The sequence below is a fragment of the Sylvia atricapilla genome, chromosome 13 (genome assembly GCF_009819655.1).
Source record: "Sylvia atricapilla isolate bSylAtr1 chromosome 13, bSylAtr1.pri, whole genome shotgun sequence".
NCBI classification, from domain to species: Eukaryota; Metazoa; Chordata; class Aves; order Passeriformes; family Sylviidae; genus Sylvia; species Sylvia atricapilla.
Window position 1 is genome coordinate 16,478,346 of NC_089152.1, and position 13,927 is coordinate 16,492,272.

At 36.4% G+C, this 13,927-nt stretch overlaps 1 protein-coding gene across 2 annotated transcripts in view; it reads right to left on the bottom strand.

Annotated features, from left to right (window-relative positions):
• Positions 1-13,927, bottom strand: part of VPS13C (vacuolar protein sorting 13 homolog C) — a 74,040-nt gene that overhangs the window by 50,726 nt on the left and 9,387 nt on the right. For both annotated transcript variants that reach the window (XM_066328588.1, XM_066328587.1), the window contains 19 exons: positions 13,035-13,144; positions 12,139-12,198; positions 11,509-11,568; positions 10,733-10,813; positions 10,025-10,082; positions 9,603-9,730; positions 8,641-8,747; positions 7,830-8,001; positions 7,302-7,364; positions 6,596-6,731; positions 5,945-6,039; positions 5,188-5,330; positions 3,826-4,018; positions 3,558-3,672; positions 3,095-3,231; positions 2,252-2,378; positions 1,498-1,615; positions 978-1,107; positions 607-685 (listed from right to left, as the gene is read on the bottom strand). In XM_066328588.1, coding sequence (XP_066184685.1) covers positions 607-685; positions 978-1,107; positions 1,498-1,615; positions 2,252-2,378; positions 3,095-3,231; positions 3,558-3,672; positions 3,826-4,018; positions 5,188-5,330; positions 5,945-6,039; positions 6,596-6,731; positions 7,302-7,364; positions 7,830-8,001; positions 8,641-8,747; positions 9,603-9,730; positions 10,025-10,082; positions 10,733-10,813; positions 11,509-11,568; positions 12,139-12,198; positions 13,035-13,144 — 2,112 coding nt within the window. The remainder of the gene's footprint in view (positions 1-606; positions 686-977; positions 1,108-1,497; positions 1,616-2,251; positions 2,379-3,094; positions 3,232-3,557; positions 3,673-3,825; positions 4,019-5,187; positions 5,331-5,944; positions 6,040-6,595; positions 6,732-7,301; positions 7,365-7,829; positions 8,002-8,640; positions 8,748-9,602; positions 9,731-10,024; positions 10,083-10,732; positions 10,814-11,508; positions 11,569-12,138; positions 12,199-13,034; positions 13,145-13,927) is intronic.

Sequence of the window (13,927 nt, forward strand, 5' to 3'; positions counted from 1 at the left end):
ATCACTTTAAATCTAACCTGACAAAATACACTTAAGATATATACTGCCCATTTACCCACTGGATGAGAAGTGAATAAAACTAAAGCCCTATTAAGGACAGGACTAGAGTCTAAAGGCATCATTAGACATTCAGTAACACATAAGAAAGTAATAGTAAGAGAAGCTCCGGGAAACAAGTTTCCAGGTTTCACTACAGGAATTTTTTCCCTCGAACAGTGTGCTCAAATTGACTCTCAATACAGTAATTTCTCAGTAACATGTTATTCTAGTTCTGCCTTTCCAAAAAAAGGAGAGCTTTGCTAACGCAAAACAGTGAGAACAACCTAAAACAGTTGGTATTTACAGTTCATTCATTTGAAGAGGATGCTTATGCATAATATTAATTTTAAAAATAGTGTATTTGCTTTTTAGAAAAAGCAAGTTTATTAGTCTGAGGTAACATCAGCATCTTAATTCCATCTCCTTATGCACTTGAGGGTAGATATGACCCATCATGCTCATCTCTGCTGTCCTTACATGTTTTAACATAAATAACAGCATGAAAGTATTACCTATTCCCTAAGTTATGGCCTGCTACCTTTACAAAGACACTTTGTAGCTTCTTACCTGACACTATTTCTGCTAACAACTGGGGTGTATTAAGTAACCCTTTACCAACAAGGGGAATTGTGGGAATAGCTGGTACCTGAGGGGAAAGAAAAGAGAAAAATAACTAACACAGTATTTTATAGTTTATATAACTTGGTATGTTCATGTTTTTTACTGATGGTGAATGCCCCACAATGCCTCCCCCACATTCTTTGGCAAGGTCAGCTCTGCCAATACTTACACTGAAACCAGCAGGGCAATGACAAAGGCTCCACCACTGGTTTGAGGAAGCCCAAAATGTTCTGATGCTAAGTCAATGAAGACATTAGTAATGTTTTTTCACTTGTTTGGGGTTTTTTAAAGGTTTTTTTTAGCTGTAGTCAGCTTACCTTTGTGCTTGGAACAGACATAGATGACTTCTGAGGCAGGGGAATGCTATCAATCAGATCAAAGATGGCCTTGATCTTCTGGTCAGAGATTCTGACATGCACCAAAGGAAGTCCCCCTGACACTTTAAACCTTTAAAAAAAAAAAAAAAAAAAAAAAAAAAAAAAAAAAAAAAAAAAAAACAACTGATTAAACTTCTATACAAAAAAAAGGTACCAATTCTTCATTTAAATCTTACCAATATGGTACCAATATCTTACTCTTATATAAAGACCACATCACAGTAAAGCCAGGGATTCTGGACTAAAACAGGGCTTGGACTTAAGCAGTAGTTAGTAACCAGCAAAGGGTACAGGGAACCACTAACCAAAAAAGATTTTCCCAACAGCAGTAACCTATTTTGGTTTCTTAGTTAATACCTTCAAATTACAAAGTGCAACTGAATCTTCAGGTAAAACACAGCTTTCCTTTCTCTAAGTACAAAGTAATTCTAAATGAGTCTTTTCAACATTAATATATTACTTTGCCATCCTGGAATCTCTTTCCACCATTGATTTTGCCAACTGTACATGAATATCCATAGGCTGCAAAATGTGCAAAGTTGATGGATGTTGAAAACGAGCCTTCTTCCAGTCTTCACCTGAAAATGGCCAGTAAATGAGATGAAAAAAAATGACTTGCTAAATGCTTTAATTAAGGCATCATTAAAATAATCAAATGGCATCACTACAATGGTAAAAAAACCCCACTCACCAACGAAAGAAACCTAAAACCACTTTTTTATCAAAGTACAAGGTCAAGTATTTTAAGAGCTTTTTATCCCATTTGTGAACGCTACTGCCTTAGCAGCACTAAAGCCAATTCTAGACTAAGAGATGTATCTGCATTGATCTCTAGAAAAACAAATGGATAAATAGATAAAAGAGAAACAGCAACCCAGCATTCTGTTGATTACACAAACTTTAGTGTAAGTGAAGAACTAATGCAAATTTTAGGTGTGCTTTTCCTGCATATGATGGAAAACATAGTTCTATTCATTTACATTCATTGCTACCATCCAAGTGATGCACAAGACCAAACAAAAATGGAGCAGCTGTTAGAAGAGAAAACTAACCAATTTTTTCAAAGTTTGGCACCCAATGTGTATTATAGCCTATCTGTTCCTTAACTACTGATTTTAGTTTGTCTTTTTTTCTTTGAAAAATATATTTATTTATTACAGGTAGGTAGCCTTTGACAATCTTTTGCATAAACAGCAGCTATGTTATTTTGTTACCTGTTCTTCCAAAAAGAAGTTGCACATTTTTAATTTTCACATCAAATTTGTCATAGGCTTTGTCCATAATCTCCTCCAAAGATGAGAAGTTAGAAGCTTCACTACTGCCTTGATTTATGCTGTTCAGCTAAACACGTAACAAATAAAACAAAGTTAAGTCTTCAAAACAGACATTTGTTATTCATTCTGGTGAAGATGAAATGATTCATAGGGGTTAATAATTGACATTTGGATTCTTAGAAAAAATACATTAAATCATTTCACAGTTCACTTATTCTTGCTAAGTAGATTTTTTTGTTGTTACTTCTATCAATCCATTTAATTCAAGCTATACAAAAAATTTTTTCAATAGGACACAAGACATTAGTCTATAATTTTACTTATGGACTACAACTAAAGTAAGTATTTAATCAGTCATTAACCAAGTTAAATGATTGCAATCTTTCCATTTTATAGAAAAAAGGGAATTAATTTTCAAATTTCAAGAGAAAAAATTACATTCTCTTTTATTAATAAAAGTCATCATTTTACAAAAAAGGAAACAAAATTTCATATATTCTACTAAAGAAATGAAAGATACTAAATGATGAAATATTTCAACCATGATTATAACATGAACATGTTTCCTAGGGAGGATTAACTAGCACAAGTATGTCAAAGATACCCTAACCACTCTGATCAAACTGCTGACCCAAATCTATTTGGTTAGAAGTATGGTAAGTTAAAAACACTTTGACACAGATGATCACCCTGCCTTCTGAAAGCAAGATGGTTCCAGACAACAGCTATGTTAAAAGAGAATATTTGCTTCCCCTGAGCTGATAAGAGAAGTCATTTATATACCTGAAATGTCCCAAAGTCCAAAATCAGCAAATCTGAATTTTCATGGTAGAAACCAGTCTGTGGAATCACAAGGTAGGAAGGTTTCAGATTAATCTTCAGGTCGAGGACTTTCCGCATTTCAATAATATGAACTAATCCTTAAAGAAAGGAAAGGACATGGAAATGTAAATGTTATTCTCAAGTGAAACAACTGTGACAGTCAGCATACGAAAAGATGTTGTATGAAAGATAAAGCCTCTTGAATCAAAACTTTCATACCATTCTACTGATTTCTTATCAAACTCAATGCTTCTTCCCACAAAACATTCACTAAATCTCTATCCCAACAGAAATGAGGGCACCACTCAAGGAAAAAATCCAATCCTACTATTTGGTCATCAATCAAAACATAAGCCAAGCATTTGGGTAATCATATGGAAACATTTTAATGGTTCACCTTCACTGAGATTTGTTACTATCTTACCTGTAGCAGTTCTTTCCTTGATTTCTTCCAGTTTCATTAAGGTGGCAGTTGTTAATCTTTCAAGATCCATTCCCTTACTTGTCTGAAAGAATTCTACCATTGCATTTATTGTTCTCTTTAAAAAAAAAAAATAAAGAAGAGAAAAGAATTAGCATTACACATATAAGTCACTCAACAAAAACTCAAAAATCAGATCTGGCCAGAGCCAAGATAGTAAGAGCAGAGAAAGAGGACTCAGAAATACCAGAAAGTTTTGGTTACTACTCACTGCATCATATTTTATTTCCACAGGCTGTGATTCAATTGTAAGGCTCTGGTCAGCTGTACTGTCCTCTGGGTTAATATCAAACTCAATCTTCAGCAGAGAAGATTTGCTATCCCCTATGGAAGCCACAAGAGATGGTACAATGTTTTCTTGTCTCAGGCCTGTAACATACCAGTTTTCAAGCTTTGCTTCAACCCTAAGAAGATAAATAGTTAAAAAAACTTAATTGGTAAGGGTGAGAATCAGTGGCAAGAGAAAAGAAAGGCAGAATATTTATGTTACATAAATAAAAAGTCTACATAGCAATGTTTACTATCATGTACGGATTTAAAAAGCAGTTACAGACTTCTGTTGGTGCAAATGAGAATTCTCTACTGAGAACTGCCCTGACAACAGTGTTAAGAAGAGTCTGTAGGAAAACACCTTTAGAGAAAAACATTGAACACGACCAAACTACACCAGCTTCACTCATCCTTACAAGTACTTATCACCTAAGAAACTCATTTTCAGGTCCTGTGCCTCCCACCACTGAAATCCCTGACTTTGGGAGGCAACAGATTTGGCCATAATCAGTGTCATATGGCTGACTCTCTTGAGATAACTGAACTACATTTTTTTTTTCAGAAACATGACACTTTCAAGATTATCTGTTCTACTGCTTCAATCTTGCAAATTAAATTACATGGCATGCATTTATGTAAATTAATTTCAAAACTCCTTTTGTTTCTGTGCAGCATTTATGCTGCACCTTGAAAATTTCTCAGAATGGTTTTTAGTAAAAATATTTCAGGAGTCAGTGACTGAGCTGTATGAACCCTAAACTGAAGGAAATGCAAATGAAAGCAAAAAGTGCGCATATTCATTTTCCAGACACTGGAAATCTTATTAATTGACTCTGTATTCCAATAATTTTTGTTCAATATTTCTGGTGTGCCCTCTCTTAAAACACAGGAAGGTCTCAGTATCTTATCCTCTGGCTGATCTCTCACCTACAGCACCAAGAGATAATTTTTCATTTCTGTAAGCAGTGAGAAACACATTCACTAGTTTGGCTGGAGTGTGTTGGCCACACCATTTCACGACTTAATTATCATTTCTCAAAAGTCATATTCAGCTCTTTGACAGGTATATTCGAGAAATAGGTTGCCACTGTTCATTAAAACTAGCAGACAGCATTCCCTGCTTCCTCCCATTCTATGTTATCTACCAAATCATATTATTTACAAGAGAGTACACTTACAGAATGCCCACAAATTTACAAGGCATTATACAACAAGCACTACCCAAGAAAAGCTAAGAAGCTGGGGGAGGGGGGTGAGGAGGGACAGAGATGTTTCCACAAAAAGAAAATACCAATCCAATTACTTAATGGCTTGTGCTCCTGGGCGCTGTGATATCTTGGTACTCAGATCAATTATCTGTACTTTTAGAATTTCTGCCACGTTCTGGTCTTCTTTAATTGTAAGAGAAGTGCTTAACAGCTTCAGCGTCACAACATGGGCAACATACTAGTGAGAAGAACAGAGGAAACTGAAATTAGTCATCTCAACAAGAATACTTTTTCAGAACTCCTCATTTTAACAAACTGAAGTGTGTCTTTTTAAGTTTTTCCAGTCAACTAAGATTAGAAACTCATCTCTATGCAGAAAGCAAAGTACAGAGTCTTTACTTTATTCAATGTATTCCAATCATTTCTTTAATATAAAAAAGTGCAGTTCAACAAATGCAGAGCAAATACAGTCTCACTCTTTTCAGCATTAAGGAAAATTTTAAACACTGAAGCAGGAATAGCTAAACTACACTAGGTAGAGGACTCACTAGATCAACCAAAAGCATTATAATCCCATTAAATAACTACATTTGAAGAGATATAGCTTGTATGTCTTTGTTGTTCTTACTGCTAAATGTCAAGTCTTGGCCTTGCCAAGAGAGGGTTCTGATTTCCCAATATATGTATCATTTTACGACTGCATCAATCACCAACTTCAGAAGAAGCAAATAATATTTCCTACCTGAATTTGAAGCTTTCATCTTTCCTCAAGATAACAGGAGAGCTGAAGGCATCTTTACACTTAATTTGTTGTGTGGTTTGGTTTTTTTAACCATCCCACAGGTTGCTTACCTGCTTTGGTAATGAAAGGTGATGGGAGCTGTCACTATATCCAATAGCAGTAAAAAGTTTTGCTTTCTCCTCTGGTGTCATTAGTTCATCAATAGCTAAAAACCAAAACCCCACACAATTTGCACCTTAATAAATAACAATTACCACTTTTCCTCACATTTGCCTCCTACTACTGAAGATGTTTGGATTCTTCATATTGCACTAAATTCCAGATTGCAAAATAATTCACACAAGCATCTTTGTATATGGTGGTACATATGTAGCACAGAAATCAATATAAATTCTATTACAAATCCATAGCTCCTCATGATGAAAATAGATTTCAGGAATTCTAGAAGATCAAACCTCTGATACAGACAACAAATCACCAGAAACAGTATTGTTATTGTTGCTAATTATCACTACAGCTGTAAGTGCCATATTCTTCTCCTTACCAACGTTCAGAAAAGCTTATGGCAAATTTAGAAGAATGCCTTATTTGCCAGCTCAAGATTCAGTAAGAGGTGCCATAAAATGATCAATACTGCATTGCACTGCCTATGCCATACCCTCTCCTGCATAGTAGGAAGCAAAAATACAGTCACTTTCTTTTTAATGTGTAAGAAGATGTAAAATCTCTCTAGGCATTAGTGCATTACAATCCACACTTACTTTCAGGTACAGGTGATTCTTCATCTTCTTTAACCCTAGATTCTCTTTTACCCCAGAAACTACCAAACCATCCTCCACTTTTCTTTTCTGCTTCAGTGCTTTTCTTCTTCAGTAATTTTTGTCCTGATCTTATTGTCTACAAACAAGAAATTAAAACAAATCGGACAAAATACATAATTTAAAGTATTACTATTTTTCTGTAAATAATCCATGTATTTGTGCATGTTAAACATGCATTTAACTGAGGGACAGCAATAAGGAATTAAGAACTCTTTGACTCACTAGACAGAGGCAAAATGAGGACCAGGGTGAGGGAGATGTCTCTGTGTATCTGTGCATGCATTTACTTTAGACAGTTTTTTCTAGACATTTCACCAGCATTTAGACTAAAAGAGGTAGGAACCATACAGAAAGACAGTATTTAAAGAGTACAAAAAGCAATGACATTCCTTAAACCTAGCAGATTCCTTAACCTAGTAGTAACAAACCTGAGGACCAATCCTGTACCATTTAAAACTTTTGAACTTTTTTTTTAACTCTTTCCAGTTTGGAAATCAATTTACTCTTGTCCTGGAAGGACAGGAAACTTGTCTTCCAACCTACCTATCCTATCATAGCCATCAGCACAATTTTTTTAAAATACCATCATGACAAAACCATCCTACCTGAAGTGCTACAGTATTACTGAACAAAAATGACTCCTTACCTCAACTTGTGCTTGTTGTCTTGCTAAGATTGTATTGAAGACATCAAGTTTTCTTTCCAGGTCCTACAAAAATGTATGACCAAATTACTTGCCACTAAAACACATTTAGGAAATGCTCTCCACTGTAAATTTTCTACCAGCTGCTCCGTATTTACCCTCCAAGTGATTTCTAGCTCTGCTCCTTTCTATCACAGATATATCCCACCCCCAGCTACAAAGTTCACTACAAGATAAAATTGATGTTAGGCAGTCTCATTTTTTTTCTTAACTAGATTACTCTTGGACTTCATTAAATGTATCCATGCTCATTAATCCTCAACCTAAGACAGAGTGGTTTAAATGGCCCTTTACTAGTATTTTATTTTGTTTTCCCCAACAGGTTACACAGAACTTCAGATTGAAAAGGTATTTTCACAGACCTCTTATGCCCTTGTAAAACCATCATCCTGGATTACTCTCAATTATATCTAAAGAATTATTTCATAGAGGGACCAAAACATAATTCCTCCAAAGAGAAAAGATTCATACCTGGATTTGCTTCTGTGTTTCTTCTGACAGTTTACTCTGTGTTAGCTTGTTCTTGTACACATTTTTGTAACTCTTCAGAAGCTGCCTGTGCTGTTTTATGTTACTCCATGACCACATTCGACTATGTCTTCTGATGTGAACTTCAAGAACACTGTTCCCTGCATATTTCCACCTACAACAATTCCACACTTGTGAACAATTTCCCATTTCATTTGCACATTACAACTTACAGGTTGCAGATGTTTATGAGTATGCAAACACTTTGTTCATCACTTTTGATTTGAGTAACTTGGCTTATTAAAGTTTCAATGTTTTCAACATCACTTGGTGATGACAGAGGGGTTACATTTAATGCCTGGAGAACTACAAACCTTCACTATTGACTTCTGCATGTTTGCAAATTTGGGCTGTTACAGCATTAAGTGCACTTAAGCCCTTTGATAATCAACATTAGTTAGTACTTTGAAAAAAGCCAACAAGAAGCATTATCAGTTCAAATCTTTAAAACCTACAGTTGACATACATGTTTCCCTTGTATAACATTTGCCAAGTTGTTTCTTTAGCCTTTCTAAAATTACTCTCTAGTGAGAGTATTGGTATTTTGTTCAAATTTTGGGGACTTGACATTAGCAAGTGGGATTTTCATCAACTGGATCTTTTATCACTTGAATCTAAGGGCTAAGCAAAGCCCTGTGAAAATTATGTCAGCATGTGATCTAGTTTTAAAACTACTTTTAACCACAAAGGAGAATGAAGAGACTGGAGAAGACTCCAGCATCTCCAAAAGAATGCATGAATGTACACAGCTTACCATTCCTTGGCATTTTTATGGAGAGATACATTTGGCCTAAATCTTCTGTAGGGTGCATTGCGAACCATGTAATCTATGGACTCCAGCAGGTCTATCATGCTGAGGTACTAAACACAGGAAAACAAGTTTCTTAGCAGAGGTTCAGGTTTTGTTTGCAAGGCAGTGCTCAAACTGCAGCTATACCATGGCCTTCAGTACTCCTCAAACTACACAGAAATGTAAGCCCATGCATTTTCATTATCTGAGACCAACTGCACCCATTCTTCTCAAAGGACACCACTTTGAACCCCTGCTTCCCTCCAAGAACAACCATTTGTAGGTTTACCAGCCTGCTCAGCACAAACTGTCAGGCTTTCTCAATCCAATCATATTCACTTGTCAATGCAGTTTCCCACCTTTTAGAGATGCCTTTACATTAGTGAACCTTACCAGTACAGCTCTGAACTCTTTATATGTTTAGACAACAATCAGATGTCTAAAAGGCTCTTTAGCCAACTAATCACAATTATCTCTGAATAAATGAGAACACAGAACTGCTGGGGAGCCAACTGAATCAGTTCCTTGATAATTCAGCAGGCCTTGTTGCCAAAGCCAGCAGACTCCATTCATTCCCACCCTTGCTTGTTCTTTGGCAACTCTGCAGACATAACACTGGATTACAGTTTAATAAGATAAGGGCTACTCATGATTGCATTCTCTAGGCGAAAAGAATGCTACTGGAAGGGCTGAATGCAGATCAAGTGGTTCCCAGAGGGTCCACAGGCAAGAATGCCAAAAATCACCAGGAAGTGATTGCTACACAGAAGGGGAAAGATCCTACATTTTCCCCACAGTACTGCTAAACAGTTCAGAAATTCTACAGCCATATAAGCACACAAATCCCTAAGAAGAATGTTTTCCGGTGAAAAAACACTATAGTTCATCACGAACTGAAATGGGAGATAAATACCAAACCAACTTGCCTGTGGCTTAGTGAATTCAATGACAATTCTCTGTACTTCCACATTACAATCAATCTTAGGAGTTTTCAGTTCTACTTCTGCATATGGATTGATATAGAGTCTTGCTGAGGCTGACACTGGTCTGAAAACTTGAAGACAAAAAATTGAGATGGATTTTTTACTTAAATATAACAAGTAATATATCAAAGACATCAACAGATAATGTGCCTGGTCAATCCCCACAGCATGAGGATGCAATTCTTAGCAACAACAATTAAGACAGCCCCACAATAGTCAAAAAGCACACAAGCCCTAATATGGTCTATTACATTATGCTTTTTCTAAAATGAGGATAGTATGGCCATGCCTGCAGGATCAGGTCAGGCTGTTGTACACTAACATGCTCAGAACAATCAAGATTCACTCATTCCTAGCTTACTTACTGTACTGATAGTCTTCAGGCTGGTTACCATTACAGGGAATTCCTCTTTTCAGCTGATCCTGTAAAGGGATACAATACTGTCTAATAACTGCTGAAGAGCATTACTTGTTTAGAGCTCTCAAAACTTTGAGCAGACCAACTTAAGTTCATGTCTATTTTGCAGACTTTTGTAGCTGTCAAGTCAAGCTGTGTATTAATTTGTGTCTTCACTTCAGACTGAAATTCAGAGAAAAAAGAGGAAAACATCCACAGACAGGCAATGCCAAATGAACTTGGCTGTTCTTAATAACTGGATGGTTTTAAGCACTTCACAGTTTGGTTCAATCTTTGATGTCAGAACCAAGCTCACTGGGTTAAGTACATATTTTGCTAAGGGCAAAATTAAAAAAAATAAATGAAGGTACCCATAAAAGATGAGCATAAAAGAAAAAAGAAAACAAGTAGTATTGTACAAGGACACACAGAACATCTTTATAAACACAATGGGTCAAAAATACATCATGTCTAAACTCTATAGGGGTTGATAACAAATGAGGTTCACAAAATTATTTGTGAAAAATTACTATGATTGACAATAGTGCAATGGACTAATATATGACCCTGAATACAGTGACCATAAGTGTGAGTAGTGGGGCAGAAATCAGTGTGGTGTAATTTTGAATACACGAGGCAGAGACTATAGTAATTAATGCATTTTCTTCTACATTACCAGTATTTGTTCACGGGAGCCATGGTAATACATTTTGCTGTTTATGTTCCAATAAGCACTGAGGCTGTCCAGGCACAAAAGCTGCACAGGAAAGAAAACATGCAACAAACTGCATACTCTGTATTCAATTCATTCTATGAGCTTAGCTTTCCATCCGTGTAAACAGAAAATATATGAAAGCAGACTAGACAGTACATTTAGCATTGAGATGTATTAAATCTGAAAATACTGGTTTGAAATGATAATTGAATTGCAAGTTCTTAAAGTACATGTTATACATCTCTGTTAAACATGACCCTGGATTACAGGGGCAAGGGTGCACAAACTGGTACTTGGCCTAATAAAGAAGCCAGGACTATTAAACTCTTTTCATATTGTTCCTGTAATTCCTTAGATCTCTTTCTGTACAGGCTCAGAGGGTAGTTCAGGAGGTGGGCAAGGAGAACAGAGAGACACTTAGCTCCCAGAATCCAAATTACACTAGGAATACAAATTAGATTAGGAAACAGCAATTTGACAACCTCTTTGAATGAGGGGATTGGCATTCACAGTTAAGAGAAATTATTTAAACTATGGAGTTTGCTTAAATTTATGCCTTACATAAAAACAGTTATTTGTGCTCTACTTGTGCTTAAACATACATCAAAAATAAAGAAAAACAGGAGAATCCACAAAGCAAACTGTTTTTCCAACTTTACTTAGAGCCCCAGGTTTACTAGTCTCCAAGATCAGTTGTTTTCTTCACTTGTGTAGGAAAAAACCCCAAAACACCTTACCTTGTATATTATTTTTGCAGCTTCATTCAGAATAGAAGGCGTCCAGTTCTCGTTTGTTGTCTAAAATTTCAAAGTGATAAAAGCAATTTTGTGCATCTTAGCTAACACATTTGTGGGTTTATCCTATGCTTCCAAGCAACAAATGCATCCAGTTTCTCTGCATACACACACATCAAGATAACATATACAAAAATCTGTCAGTTTACTTTCATACTTTGATATTCAACTCCTCATCTTATGCACAAAATGCTTAACAGCTTAAGCAAGGAGAGGTTAGCTGAAATTTTCTCTCCCCGTTTCTTAAAAGGCCTGGCAAAACACCAAATTCTTGATCATCATGATGCAATGTTTGCCTTCATTTATTACGTCTGGACATTATCTGCCCAGTTTCAAAGGTCACACTCAGTTCATTAGGACAAATCACCAAGTCTCAGGAAGTGTGATGTTCCTCGCTCCTCTTCCCTTCTGCCTGCTCAAATTGTCAGTATTATTTGCATGAATAAACGATTGTCTTCACTTCCAGCTGTATGCATACTGTCACTGTATCTTCTTACTAAGTTCCTTTTCCTTTCTGCTACTCCAAAACAGGCAAACTGAACACACAAGAACAACCACTCACACACACATTACCAGTAAACTGAGCTCGCCCAACGTCATTCCCAAGGAAATCGGACACTGAGGGTCTGTGATCTACAAAAGAGACCAGTAACAGGTATTTATTTCTCTTGCTGCAGACAGGTGTATCCTTTAAAGTTGACTGAAATCCTGAACTGCTCTGAGCAACTTCCTTTGCTTGGTTAATCTAACTGAAACATTACTGGAACCCACTAAGATAGTCCAAAACTAATAGGGCTGTAGTTAAAGACTTTGTGCTTCAATTCAAACTGAAAACCTTATTTTGGATTCTAACATCATCATGCAGGAAAAAAAAAATTAGAGTACCACGTCTCAGCCAGCTACAACACTTTATGATATGCACTTCTATGATTCTAACTTCAGTGTCTCTGAAAACAGTCCCAAAGAAAGGTATGAGAAATACCCTATTACCCAGTGCTTGTCTTTTCAATTCAATTGTCTCATAATAAACTGTTTGATTGTTTGCCTAAGGGAAGGTAAAACTAGAAATACCAGTTTGGTTCACATAAACCAACATTCTTGTTTATCAACTAAGTGTTTTTAACAGTTTGCCTTCAGACACATCTGCCAATCCATCAGCTTCTGCCATTCTGGACTCTCCCCAGGCTACTGAAAAGCTCTGGACATTCACTGCACACAGCAACGTGTGAGAACAGACACTGCCCACATTTAGTGAGCAAGGCAGCCCTGGACAAGGGGAAAGACAACATCTGTTTCATATATCCATATTTTTGGCATTCAGTCATATCTGGGGCAAGTTATTTGAAGAGGTGCAGAAGAAACCACAGCAAGTTTTTCAAGGTGGCAAATACAGTTTCTCTATGGACTAGAGAATCAGAACTGCATTGAAATCCAATTTAAAATGAAGACACTATGTCCCAGTTACTTACATCATCTTCGTATTTCACATGAATGCCTGTGATTTTGACTTGCACATTTTTTATAACTTGAGTTGCAAGCTTTTCTAAGAAAGTATCCTTCTTCTCCTCCTTTGGTTTGTCTAGAAGAAGAATTTTTTAAAAGTCAGTATTTAGTGTAATAATTGCATCTTGAATTTCATTACACCAACAACTACAGCAATGTAAATTTAAAATTTCCTCTAAGTTAGTATTTCAGTTCTCAGTTACCTAGATTACGTATTTGTATTTTTTCCTTTCCTGTACATCCATATTCTCAAGACCTGATATCAGCTGCCTGTGCACAACTTAACCACAAGAAAATACATGTCTAAATTTCAGTCAAAACAGTCTAGCTCACAGTAAGTTCTGGATTAATATACTCCCACCTACTCTTCCAAGATAAAAGGTTCTCTGTGTAAAGTCCCTCAGTCAGGGGTTTCAAGAGTAATTAAGCACAAAATACCCTTGAATAATACATACAAAGGCAAGGAGCAATACCTACAATCCCTCATTATTTCCCTACAGTGCTATGACTCTACCATCTCGGGCTGTGTTTCAGCATTTTACCTCAAGTATGGCTGGATGAGCGAGCTGCTTGTCCTCTAGCTGCCTTTACAGGCTACACTGCTGTGTTCAGTGCCCTCCCTACAATGTGGCTGTTCCAGCAAATGCTATTCATCAGCCTACCAAGCTTATCCATTTTTGTTGGAAGTGCTACAGAAGGCTCAAGTTGAAGAAATAGTCATAGCTATAGAGAAAAGCAAGGACTACAGGTTTTGACTTAGCTTATTTAACTGTTTTTAACTTTTTTACATATGGAATGCACGGTGAACAACACAGGTATCTAACTTTGTATGTCTTGCTAAATGAATACGTAATTTCCT